Source organism: Nansenia antarctica (genome assembly GCF_963989245.1).
Source record: "Nansenia antarctica genome assembly, chromosome: 13".
In the NCBI taxonomy this organism is placed as follows: Eukaryota; Metazoa; Chordata; class Actinopteri; order Argentiniformes; family Microstomatidae; genus Nansenia; species Nansenia antarctica.
Window position 1 is genome coordinate 14,281,067 of NC_137683.1, and position 13,319 is coordinate 14,294,385.

General features: G+C 43.1%; 1 protein-coding gene across 1 annotated transcript; it reads left to right on the top strand.

Annotated features, from left to right (window-relative positions):
* The first annotated feature begins 950 nt into the window (after positions 1-950).
* Positions 951-12,997, top strand: rab18a (RAB18A, member RAS oncogene family). The gene is made up of 7 exons (XM_080543750.1): positions 951-1,103; positions 5,266-5,321; positions 8,478-8,539; positions 8,894-8,966; positions 9,429-9,547; positions 10,472-10,538; positions 11,153-12,997. Exons 1-7 carry the CDS (start codon positions 1,036-1,038, stop codon positions 11,323-11,325), a joined length of 618 nt encoding a protein of 205 aa, XP_080399876.1. The 5' UTR covers positions 951-1,035; the 3' UTR covers positions 11,326-12,997.
* Positions 12,998-13,319: the final 322 nt, after the last annotated feature.

Below are 13,319 nucleotides of genomic sequence, written 5' to 3' on the forward strand. Positions count from 1 at the left end.
AAAAGCAATTTGAGCTTTAAAATGTACATATTGGTGGAATAACATTTTATACATGCCTAATATATTTGTATAAACTGGGCTGTACAGAACTATTTTTCAAAGAGTTTCAAAGTTTAGATTCAACGTTTGAATCTAAAGCAATGTTATTGCAAAAGTTAATGGCTATTAACTGCGGCCATAAACCTCTAAGTGCCCAATCTGCACTGTGTAGGATACATATAATGGACTGTACAAAAGTATCTTTCAAAGATGTCAATACATCTCTAGTACCACTCTACTCCTCAATTCTGGAAGTGTCCCATATACCAGAGCTATATTTAAAGTCTTTGAAAAATAGCTCTGTACAATCCATGATGTGTCCAAGTCCAACACAGTGCGGTGCAGATCGGGTACTCAAGATGTATGGCTGGAATAAATAGCCAGCAACATTTGCAATGACATCACTCTAGATTCAAACTCTCCTGATATGGATTCTAGACGTATTCCAGAGTAGAGCGGAAAATAGTTCTGTACAGACCATTATTCTGGGGGCCTATACCATTTAATAATTATTATTATTAGAATATAGGAACAATAACAAACCCTTCTGGGGAAAAATATGATATGGTTATGATTGATATATTTGTTAATATGGTGAGCATATTTTTGTTGTCAATGTTCCTTGACACCTATTTACCATGTTTAAATGCAAAATAAAGTTTAACTTGGGGGTCTCTTATTTTGAAGAAATCCTCATTTACATTGATATATTTGTTAATATGGTGATATTTTGTCGTTCCTTGACACCTATTTACCATGTTTAAATAAATGCTAAATAAAGTTGAACTTGGGCTCTCTTATTTTGAAGAAATCCTAATTTCCATTGCCCGGAAGTAGATGGGCGGAGTTCCACTAGTGAAGCTCAGAGAACACAGATGCAGTCTAGCTCCAACTACAAGTTCACAGGAACGTCAACTCTTCTCCTAAGCCTTCTAACCTGTATCTGGCAGCTCTCTGTAGACATCTGAACATCTAAACTACAAACAAGCTCTGAAGATGGATGACGACGTGTTAACAACATTAAAAATATTGATCATTGGAGAAAGTGGTGTTGGAAAGTCAAGGTAAGGTAGATATAGCTAGCTAGCTTCCTCGTAGCTGTCTTGTCATCATCCAACCCAGCAGCAGTTAGCTCAGCTAAGCTAGACAACATGATCATATTACATAATACTCACACTAGAAATGACATGACATGTATGTATTCAGGCTGGGCCACTTAGCTATGTACCTACTAATCTATCAGTCTGTTTAGCTGTGTGTGTAGTTCAGATGAGTGTGGTTGGTTGTGTTAGCGACCTTAGCTGAGCTGAAATGTGTTGTTGTTGGGAGACTGGAACGTTATGACGTCATCGCGATGAGTTGGAGGTGTTGCTGCAATCCAATAACAGATCGTGACGTCAGAATGATAAGGTTCTATCTCCATTTTTGTCAAAATTGAGTTTTTTTTACATAATCTGATCCATTAGGTGTTTATTAATGCCTGTGTGGTGTTATTTAAAAAATGTTGACATTTTTTAGTTAGTAATTCATAAAATACGAAGGTTCCATCTCACAAAACATAATGGAATGTAAAAACTTTGACGCTCAATATCTCTGAACTGCCCTAAACGGAGATAGAACCTTATCATTCTAAACTCACGAAATGACTCTGTTAGATCTGTTTCTTTAGCTATGTCACTCTCCTGCCTGTCACGAGGATTGTTCTCATCACAATCCAATTATACCCGAGCTAAGGTTAGCTCTGAGTTGAGTTATTTCATAATTAAGTTGGCTTGAGCTGTTGGAACACTGTGGAACAGGCTTTACCAGCACAGTAAACAACACTAATACTCATAGAAATCTTAAAGTTTTTAGTGAGGATTGGAACATTGAGTATGCCTAGTACTTTTATTTATTATTGTCTACTGTCTGTGTTGTTTCTAAAAATGTGTCTCGTGGATGACTCGTTTACTGAAAACAAATCTACCTACAGGTACAAATGAAGTAACTGAACCTGAACTTAACCAAACACGGCGTGTGAGCCTCCTGTTGGGCACCAGTAATACACCAGTTCCTCTGTTTTCTTGATATTGAGGACGAGGGCATTTTGGTCACACCTTCTTGGTAGAGGTGAAGGCCATCGTTGACCTTCTACAGAGCAGTAAGGATGATCATCAGAGCAGGAAATGTGATGATGTATGGGTTTGGCACATTGGTGATGCAGTCCTTTCTGTAGATGGTGAACAGCCGTGGAGAGCTCACACACCTATGAGGTGCCTGTGGATTGTTGTTATCAGTTGTTATTGGGGTTTAACTCCTGATAAGGGTAATGTCTTCTCCACGGTGAAAGTCTACCTGGCTGCCATCTCGGTGTGACATGGAGGTTTCGGTGATGACGACTGCTGGGACACACCTCCTCAGCAGTTGTCCAGTACAGTGTCGTCGTCGTCGTCGTCCCCATGTGGCCTGTTTCTGCTTCTTGAGACACTCAATGACCATTTGAACCTCATTTGTACCTCTTCAGACCATTAATGTAAAGATGCTGTCTAATGGTAAATGGACTGCACTTATATAGCGCCTTTATCCAAAGCGCTTTACAACTGCCTCTCATTCACCCATTCACACACCAATGGCGGCAAGCTACCATGCAAGGCACCGGCCCGCTCACTGGGAGCAATTTGGGGTTCAGTGTCTTGCCCAAGGACACCTCGACATGTGGCCAGCCGATCTGCCAAACTTGCGATCATTAGACAGCGGCTCTACCTCCTGCGCCACATCAGCCGTGTCTAAGACCGCATTTTCACTAGTGCTGGCCACATGTGAGTGACTTCTATCCTACATCTACTCAGTTCATCTAGGCTACTTAGTTTGAGAGATATATAGGAGATATAGCCTAGGTGATATAGAGGAGATGTAGGTGATACAGGCCTATAGGAGATATATAGGAGATGTAGGTGCCGCAGCCAGCTGGGCTCCATCTCATACCTTTCAAGGGTTTACTGCCTGGTTGTGAACGTAGTACGTACGTACCCTCTGGGGCACACACTGTCTGGTTTGGAGGCCGTGACAGGGTAGTCTACATCTTCACGTCCATACAGGTGTCTGTCCAGACCAGACAATCAGGGCGTGTCGCAGGGTCCTATAGTGAAGGTTGGACCGAGTCAACTGAAAGAGATGAGGGAGACCCCTCTCCTAATTTTTTACATTTTTGGCATTTAGCAGACGCCTTATTCCAAAGCGACTTAATCAATACATTTGACTAAGCAAGTGAATCATCAATCCACCAGTCGTAGCAGGAAGAGTAATCCAGCTCAGGCCCGGGGCCTCGTTGCCCCTCTCGCGCTGAGCTCCTGAAGAGTGGTTTGCAGAATAAATGAGCGCGCTGTGCATGAGCCTTTATAGGCTGTGTGTCCTCAGCCTGTACAGTCAGGCATGATTGAATAGTGTTTGAAGCACATAGGTACGCTTAAGTGTGTGTCCCATAGTGAGGCGCCTCCCTCATCTCCTTCAGAGAAGCTGGGTGCCTAACCCATGCATACCGCATTCATTACATGCGTAACCCCATGCATACTGCATTCTGACACTGCATGCTGTTAGGGTTGCTAGGCTACATCTTGATCAGTATGCAGTGAAGTGCTCTGACAATCGTCGGTCAGGAGAATGTGGTCATGGACAAAAGCATTAGATGCTTACAATGATATCAGGGATTTGTGTGTCTTGTAGGGAGATCCTTCCTTTTGTAAGCCCTTTGAATTAGGCTGTATCCACATGTCCCCACAGACAACGTTTGGCAAATCTAGTCAGAATGCAAAGTCGAATGTTATTGCCACTGTGGTGTTTGGTGCCAACATGGGAGTCTGGTTTGCTTAGCTCCATGGCTGTGGTCTAGACTGCAAGAAAGAATGCTGCTATGTCTGAGCCTCGGACCATCGCATAACAGGCCTTATGTTTCTACAGCATGATGACGAGCGCAAGGCACCTATTCAAGTGTGATCCTCGTTCAAGGCCTCTCTTTTTCTAGACTAGACAGCCTTCAGAAAAATAATCACATAAATGAGTTTAACTCGGTACCGGTAACTGCAGACTGGAACTGGATATTCTGGCCACCTGACTGGCAGGAGTCGCTGCATCCGCAACAAGGGACGAATTGTTCCTTTATGAGATTTCGAGCTTTTTCATGCATTTTTTTACGATCTCTTTTCGATGTTTTGGCAGGATTCGTTCATATTTTAGTCAGATTAGGCGAGTTGATGTGAGATTTTAAAAGGCCCTTTTAAAACCGTGAAGTTCTATGATTTCAGTAAGACATCCTCTTTTTTTGTCGAAGAACAATGCAGCATAGTTTAGTACAGACTCATAAAGTAACCGAGCGTTCCTGAGGATACAATGCTAGCTACATGTGAGCCAAGGGATCGTATTTCAACAAGCACTTTTGGGTTAATTAACCTTACTGTCACATTTTGATATCATATAATTAGCCTAGATTCAATCGCCATTACAGGCATACATATTTTAATCATTTATTGATTAAATGGCCTAGCCTACATGATCTCATTCCTGAATTATCCCCACTTTACCGAGGTCTTCAAGTGATTAGAAGAAGTCTGCCTTAACGGAGAATAGAATAAAGGTTTCATTTTACCGGAATTCGCATGTGAACTTGTATTGTGCTGTAGGCTAAGATCATCAGGTGGTATTGTACCAGACTCCTCAGAGCTGAAACAAAGAGCATTCATAATGTGCACCTGGAGTCGTCATTTCAGGGTGGATTAATGAAGACAATACCAGCATTACATTAGTGTTGCTTCAGAGGAAATGAGACGGATTAGCTACCTCATCAGTGCAGTGATTAAGTTCTTTGCACACGATTAGATTAGTCTCAAGCACAATTGAACCCTGCCTCTGTCCACACCGACCGATGATGTCATGTGATGTCCGGTTGTTTGTGTGTTGCCTCAGCGTGCACGTGTACAGTCATATTACAGTAAGCTGGTGATAATGTCATAACCAGTAGAGCTGATTTCAGACCTTAAGAGGAGGCTTTTCCCAAAAAATGTATTGGCAATTAGACTAGAATATTAATGTTATGGGCCGATAAACTGAAAAAATTAAATAAAATTCTTGAAAGTCCAACATTTGGAAGGCATACTTTAATATTTATGGGATTTAAAGAGTATCCAGGAAAATAACTGTGTTCATAAAAGTGTGAATAATTTTTTTGTCTTTCTTTCTTTCTTTCTTTCACAGTCTTCTCTTGAGATTCACAGATGACACGTTCGATCCGGAACTTGCAGCAACAATTGGTGAGTAACCCCCAAACTACCCTGGGCATGAACCTTTGTGTCCTGACGGGGGGTTGAGCCGGGGATGTTGCACCAGGTCCCGTAAAAGCAGCGTGTCGTCAGTCCAGCGGCAGACCACCAGAGAGGCTTTGGGGCAGACTCAGTTTGTGTTGTTTTCATCCGGATGGTTCTGTACGCGCTGCGGACAGAAGTCAAAAATAGACTCGAATCCTAAACCGTCTCTCTAGTGCCACAAGACGTATGTGAAGCCACGCTGCGTCCACAGCCGGTCTACCGTTGTCACAGACGACCGCCGTGAGTGACTCAGCCACCGCTGACGGACAAAGCCACGTCCATAATGGAGACGAGACACGCCCCAGTGTAGTTCGGGGGGTGAGACAGAGAACAGTAAGAACAGTCACGTACTGTACGAAGAACCGTCATTACCGTCGCAGCGAAAACACGCAGGATTTACATCTCCTGACCACATTTTTACCTGAAGTGGTTTGGGTTTTTCCTTTTTAATAAGAGACCGTGGCACATAGTGTCATAGGAGTCTGGATTGCTTGAGGATGTATTTTGAACTTCAACTGGTGGTAATATGGCTCATTAAGCCTGTCAGAGCCTTAGTGGACAGGGGGCAGGGGTGCCGAGCAGGGGTGCCGGGGGGCAGGGGTGCCGAGCTGCTGTATCTATGGTATCTATGGTATCACAGTCAAATAGTGAGCACAGGGACAGAGTCCCTCTCTTATTTGAGCTAAGAGCATAGCAGAGTACCTGGCTATTTCTCACTGATACACTGGGGCCGCATAGTTGTGTAGTAATGAAAGAGCAGGTGAAATAGGCCTGCTGTGTGGCGTGTTGAAGGTGTAGCATGTTCCAAGTCTAGCCCTAGATAACGGCCCGTTCTTAATTTGTGAATCGTGAGTAGGAGAGATAGGACTGTAATGAATGATTCATGCATGTGGTGAAATAGTGGTGAAATAGTGCCTCTAGCCTACATGGTTGGGGAAAGGGGAAAGGAATGACTTTCAGGATCTGCGAATGATATCAGAATTCCAAACGGTATTAAACATTTGATACTTCAAGGACACCCCAGATATTATTCAGGTTGCCTTGAGACCGTTAATAACGAGTAACTTGAATGTCTGACCGGCTCAAGATTCATAGTCCTATTGATTACTTGGGATGTACGAAAATAATGATTTTTTTTATTTTATTTTATTTTTTTACAATGTGATTGTTTGAAGAAGTTCTACTGCACAATGTAGTCTTTGTTGAAACAACCGTACGTGAGGATTCCCAGAGAACTCGGCGTAATAAAGAAATGTCTGGTAGGCATGCTTCAGTAGTATTTTACTTGGCCAACTGCATATCTTTGCCAAACAGATGTCCTCATAGAAATCCAGCTTCCCACATTGACACAAGTCCCTTTAGATGTGTGGCTGCAAACTGCTCGTCGCGCTGGACATCCACCTTGTTGTTTTCCTCTTTCTCCTGAAAGCACAATTAAGGCTAGTGTTGTCAATGCGTGTCAGGTACGCACACAGAGTCTGAAGATGTCTTGTTTTAAAAGGTGCTACTATTCCAAGCAAGCGTCTTTGTGTGTCTAGAAAAGCGCTATATAAGTCTAATGTATTATTATTATTATTATTATTATTATTATTATGTGACAGGAATCTGGCCATCTGAGTTTGTTGTGCCCCTTCGAGCTTTTTTTTCTTATTATTACCAAATGCAACTTCTTCTCCATCACCCAACAAGAAAGAGGCGAACTCATTCAAGCAGAGAATCAGCTTTATAAGAATAAGTGAGTCTACAGTGTAGATCTCTCATTATCACCGGCTTACTGTAATATGACTGTACACGTGCACGCTGAGGCAACACACAAACAACCTGACATCACATGACATCATCGGTTGAAAACACAGGCCTAGGTGTTGTTGGCATCAACTACGGTGGTGTATGTAGGCAGTGGTGGTTGTTCTTAGTTTGTTTGTATGGCCTGTTTCAGATTAAATATGTGCACAGGCCTTTTCAGGTTGCCCAGGTTGCGGTTCGGACGTTCGATCCCCGGCTGGCCACATGTCGAGGTGTAGTTGGGCAAGACGCTGAACCCCAAATGGCTCCCAATGAGCGGGCCGGCCATTGATGCTTGCCGCCGTTGATGTGTGAATGGGTGAGAGCGGCCATTGTAAAGAGCTTTGGAATGAGGTGATAATGTAAGTGAAGTCCAGCATTTACCATAAAGAATTGAGTCTCCAGAGTGGCCTACTTTGACTTGAGTGATTGTCAGGTCTCGTTGGTTAGTGGTAGGGCTATATCCAACAGATGCTGCATCATGGCACTGCAGGTGTATACTAAACACCTGTGGTTGTATACTAAACACATACTCACGTCACGTACACATACTAAAGCCTGTAGGGGGACACCCAGGAACCGCTTACTGTAAATTCCTCGGCGCATGTCTGTCAGTATTTGAGCGACCCTGCTGGGCTGGGAGAAGACGGAGGAGCTGTGATTGACAGTCTCCCGGGGCGGGGGGGGTGGGGGTCTGTCCCCCATGTCTTCACGTTCCTCTCCCCCCTCTGTTTTGGCTCGTAAAGGCCCCGGTCCCAGACGTAAAAACAACCCCAGCCTAACGTCCGCCTGATAAATCTTTCAGTGCGCGCTAAACGATGGGTGATATGTCAGCCAAACGCTTCATGCTATGTGTGCTGAAAGAAGCAATAGAAGAGATTTACTTGTCGAATTGTAGATGAGGACAACACTGTTATTTCTATGTAAATGTATTTTTTGACGTGAGCGGGGAATTTTAAGAATGAATCATGGGCCTTTTTGAGCGATGTTACAGGTGGCTGTTTTTTTTTTTTCATCCAATACTATATTTGTTTTATCTTTACATATTAAACCGCGTATTCCCTATCTAGTCATAAATAAGGGCTCACATCATAATTTAAGTGCACTGGTCTGAGTGTCTGTCTGACAAGTGGAAGGGTCAGCGTGAGTTCAGACACATTTTGTGGTATGTATGTTTTGACTATTCGTTTCAAACGGGGTGGCAGTTTTTTTCCTCTTGACACAGCCTTGGCAAATATGACCAAATCCTCACCTACCTACTTATGCTGAGGAAATCATCCATGGCTAATTAATCTGTGTTTTTTGTTGTTGTTGTAGGTGTTGACTTCAAAGTGAAGACCATATCAGTGGATGGGAATAAGGCAAAATTGGCAATATGGGTGAGTCATCCTCTACACTCATTGTGTGATTTATTGAATTCATTAAACATTGACTGTTGATTGATCTGTAGGAGATATAGGCCAGTCGGTATTCTTTTTTTTCTTTTCTTTTTTACCAAAAAATCCATGTGTTTAGTTGTTTGAAAAGGTTGCAACTTGAATTCCTTCCTCTTTACATGTCATTCTCTTAACCTCCAGAAGATGGCGATGATGTACAGCGCTGCATCAACCATCTTGTCAAATGAAAAATGTAGCCTAGTCAACCTCTCTTTTTATGGTTATGTCCCAGTCCTGGTTGAACCACACTTTTCCTCTGAGTGTCTCCAGGGCCTGAAATGGGTTAGTGTTTTGCAGGACACCGCTGGCCAGGAGCGCTTCCGCACCCTCACTCCTAGTTACTACCGGGGAGCACAAGGAGTCATCCTGGGTGAGCTAACAGCGTCATCATTCAAACATACCCTTCAGACACAGGCTTACAGCCGCCATTAAACAGACCAGTGATGGCTTTTCAACCTGTGTCCCGTCCCCCGTCCCCCAATCTCTGGAACTGACTTTATACTCTTAACGCTAAAGCAGACATCCTCCAAAGCCCACAGTATGTGACAGTTATGATGGTGTCACTCCCGAGTCCCGACACCATGGACTAGAGCTAGAGTTTCAAGTTTCAATGTCGTTCCATCACCAGTTCCTCGGACAGAGCAGGGCTTCAATGTTGTTGTAACAGTGTGTTGATGTTGATACACAGTCTAGGCCTATTCTAGAAGATGACCACATTGTTGGCTTGAGGGTTTAAAGGGGCAAAGGTGTCTCCCAGTGACTCGGTGTCCTGCAGCCTTGTGCTCCCAGAGATAAAATGTTCCTGAGCATCCCCCCTACTTATCTTCACCAGTGTACGACGTTACACGCCGGGATACTTTTGCCAAGATGGATAACTGGCTGAACGAGCTGGAGACGTACTGTACAAGGAACGACCTTGTGAAAATGCTGGTCGGGAACAAAATTGATAAGGTGAGTGTTTGTATATACGTCTCAGGAACTGTCCTTTCATTTAGGAACAAAATACTGATGTACGCTTCAGGTAACAAGAGCGTATCGACACAATCAGTTGTATGTATCTTAGATGTGCATTATTATTATTATTTTTTATTATTTTTTTCAGATTTTATCCCTTTTTCACCCAATTTGGTATCCAATTGAACCCAACCTAGCATCCAATTATCCCCTGCCTATTGCGAAGGATCCGCCGCACGACCCCGTGGCCGGCAGTCCCAGAGGAGGCCGCCAGGCAGACTAGCTGACTGGCTCCTCGAGCCCAGCACCGTTATTCCGGCACCCCCGGATATGGCTGGGGCACACACGGGGAGCGGCCGCCCAATATGCCGCTCCCCGTGTGTGCCCCAGCCATATCCGGATCTGGCGAGCTGGGATTCGATCCCAGTCCCCGTAGGGCAGCTTGCACTAGTGGCCAGTGCTTAGACCGCTACACCACCGCGGGGCTTTAGATGTGCATTTTAACATAAACGGATACCCCATATCGCCCTTATGTTGTTTCATAAACACTGATATACAATATTATTGTATGAGCAGGCCAGCCAAATGTTTTCTCTTGGTTTAGTTCGCGAACAGTCATATTCTTAATGTCCTTTTTAAAACACGCTACAAGACAACAACTACAACAACTAAAACGACAACTACAAGTCCTGTTTTCGGAGATGCGTCCCGTCTGTGTATCTATTTTCATCCTCATTTCCACAATCTGTTTTGTCTGTTGATCCAGACATGGCAGTAGACATAATGTAATGTAATATGTACTGGCCTTTGTCTGTGAGACTGTTGCTCTCTTCTCTATGTTCCCTGGCTGCCTAGTCATATTCACGGTAGCTGACAGGTATGCAAGACAGACCTCATAAAAGATTACCCTCTTTGTTTTAGGAAAACCATGAACTAGACAGGAACGAAGGCCTGAAGTTTGCAAGAAAACATTCCATGCTTTTTATAGGTAAGTGAGGAGGATCCCCCTCTCCGACCCAGGGCATATGAGTTATGGCAGACGATTATGCAGAGGAAACTGCTTTTTGAATAACTGTCATACCTGGAGTGTGTGTGTGTAGTTCTATTTTTATAAACTTCCTCTTCCTAACGTCTTGAATATTGAATCATTGCTGAACTCCCACTTTTTAGTGGACAGATTTAGGATTTATTTAATAAAAGCTTTTACAATTTGAAAAGTATTTGATACTTACGATTGTCATTTGAAACATAATGAGACATTCCAATGAATTGCTGTTGTTATAATTGAATGATTTAATTCTGCACAGCTTAATAACACAACTGAATGAATAAGCACAGAACTGTTTTGTCCTTTGTGGGTCAATTTGGTCTGCCGTGGAATAGAGTGAGCAGACCTCTTTTAGTTTAAGGCCCACCGAACGTGTCACGAAGAGAATTTACTCTAGAGTACTTTCCACACCGTGCTCCAACTGTAGAGGTTGCTAGATGACATCAAGGTGCAACCACTGACTGTTATTGTGTCTGCACCCAATCTTCCTCTCCGCTCTCTCTCACTCTGTCTGTCTCTCTGTCTCTCCCCCCCCCCTCTCTTTCTGGTACCAGAGGCTAGTGCTAAGACGAAGGATGGGGTGCAGTGTGCGTTTGAGGAGCTGGTTGAGAAGATCATCCAGACCCCGGGACTATGGGAGAGCGATACCCAGGGCAGAGGAGTCCAACTGACGGACCAGAACCAGAACCCTGGGGGAGGCTGTGGGGGCTACTGCTCCCTGGTGTAGACAGACAGACTGACAACACACACACACACACACAAAGTAAAATGCTCATTTACCCACATACAGTATGCACACACACGCACACGCACACGCTCACACATACAGTAAAATGCATATTTACCGACACACACACACACTAACTCGAAAGACACGTCTCAAACACTAACAGGCTGATGTCCTGGGAAGGGACGTCTTCAGACACGATGGCTGTATGGTATTCAGACTGTTTCTCCAGCCAGCCCCTTGAGGTGTGACGGCTGCTCCTCTCCACACTCACCGGCTGTGTTCCTAAGGACATTGCTGTTGTAGTACACTTCACTCTTAACACTGATCTAGCCATCCTCCCTGTCCATTGTACTCGCATGAAGAAAATTAGTGTGATTCTTGGTAAAGAACAGTAAGGGAAAAAAAGCAAATCTAAAGAGCAGATGAGTATTTTTTACAGCCTGTTTTTAATTACATTTATGAAGGCATTTTTTGCACTCCAATGGATTTTTTGGTTTGTATTTGTGTTCATTTTTCTCCTATGTTCATGTTCATAGCACGTCGTCCTAGCCAGAATAAGTGGGGCTTAGATTCAGGGATGAGTCGCTCCAGAGTGTCTTTCTCTGCTCTGCATCAACATGCCTCTTCCACCAGCGCTCCGGCCGTGCTGATTGGATAATCTCATCAGATAAAGCAGTGTATACCCTCTCACCACCCAGTCTGAGATCATGTGTATCTGTTGTCTACAATTGCCTCTTTTGTTCACAATAATAGAGTTACCAAGTTTTTGGAACTACGTTTTACTACTTTTATTGACTTGGACTCCAAAACTTTCAGTGTTTTTTGAAGGGTTTATAAATCAAACAGATTGGCACTGTTAGCTTTCCATTGTGTGTGTTTGCAAAAAGAAACACAGAAATATGCATGCCTTGTTTTGTTACTAGTTGCTTTAATGGGCTGTAACCATTCTGGCTCTGACACTCAGACAGATAATATTATTAATATCAACGCTAGCCTTTGCTTCAGCTTTACTTATCCCAAAGCGGAGGGGAAAAGACGAATGAAAAGTTTTATATATGAAAGAACACAGTGAGTCATGCGGGTGTTTCCATTGACATTAAAATCAAACATCTCTGATCTCCATGTTCTTCTTGAGCGTGCTGTAAATGTACCGTCACCTTTGACCTTTGAGCTTTAACCACTCGTCTTCGTCTTTCTGGAGTGCCAGAATGTGTTTGGAAAAAATATGAGAAATGTAGTGGCAGGGGTTGACACAGATGCCTTCATGTTTAATCAAATCTCTTTTTTTTGTTTTGTTATTATTATTATTGTGTTTTTAATTGCATGGATAATTCTTATTTTGTGACCTTTTCATGTTTTGTTCTATGAATGACCTGCAGAGACAGTTGAACTGTAGGCCTATTAGACATTGACCCAACATTAGAGTTACATTTATCTGCATCGAGAAATCATGCATACAGGCCTATTGAGTACACTCATTTGGGATGTGTATGGGGTATTTGTCCTGAATGAAGTAGACATTGGCTTTATGAACTTTTTTTTTATGTGAAAACAACATATAAATAAATGTAAATTGTCTGTGTGTGTATTTAGGAATTCATGAAATATGTATAATTCTTGTCTGGACTGTAAAGTTGAATGTACACATAGCCTATTACAATTATAAACCGCCCGCTGTATTAAACAGAATAAAAGACGTTTTAAAGGATTCTGATGTTAATGCTTATTCCAAACAGAGCTTGGGAACCCTTGCCTATTATAAAACGTCGAGCCAAGTTCTATTAAGAGAGTATAAATCTTAAAGCAATTGTGTTTTACCTCATCCAAGTCTGCTGAGAATGACCTACACAACTTAACCATGCATGTTGGAAATGTCACTCTTTGGTGAGGGCTTTTCACTAAACATCTTTAGGATTCCTCCCATCTACAGAATGGGAGACGTGTGTTTAAACAGTGTCCGAGGACTCCTTCCTTCCCAGACCTGTGATGTA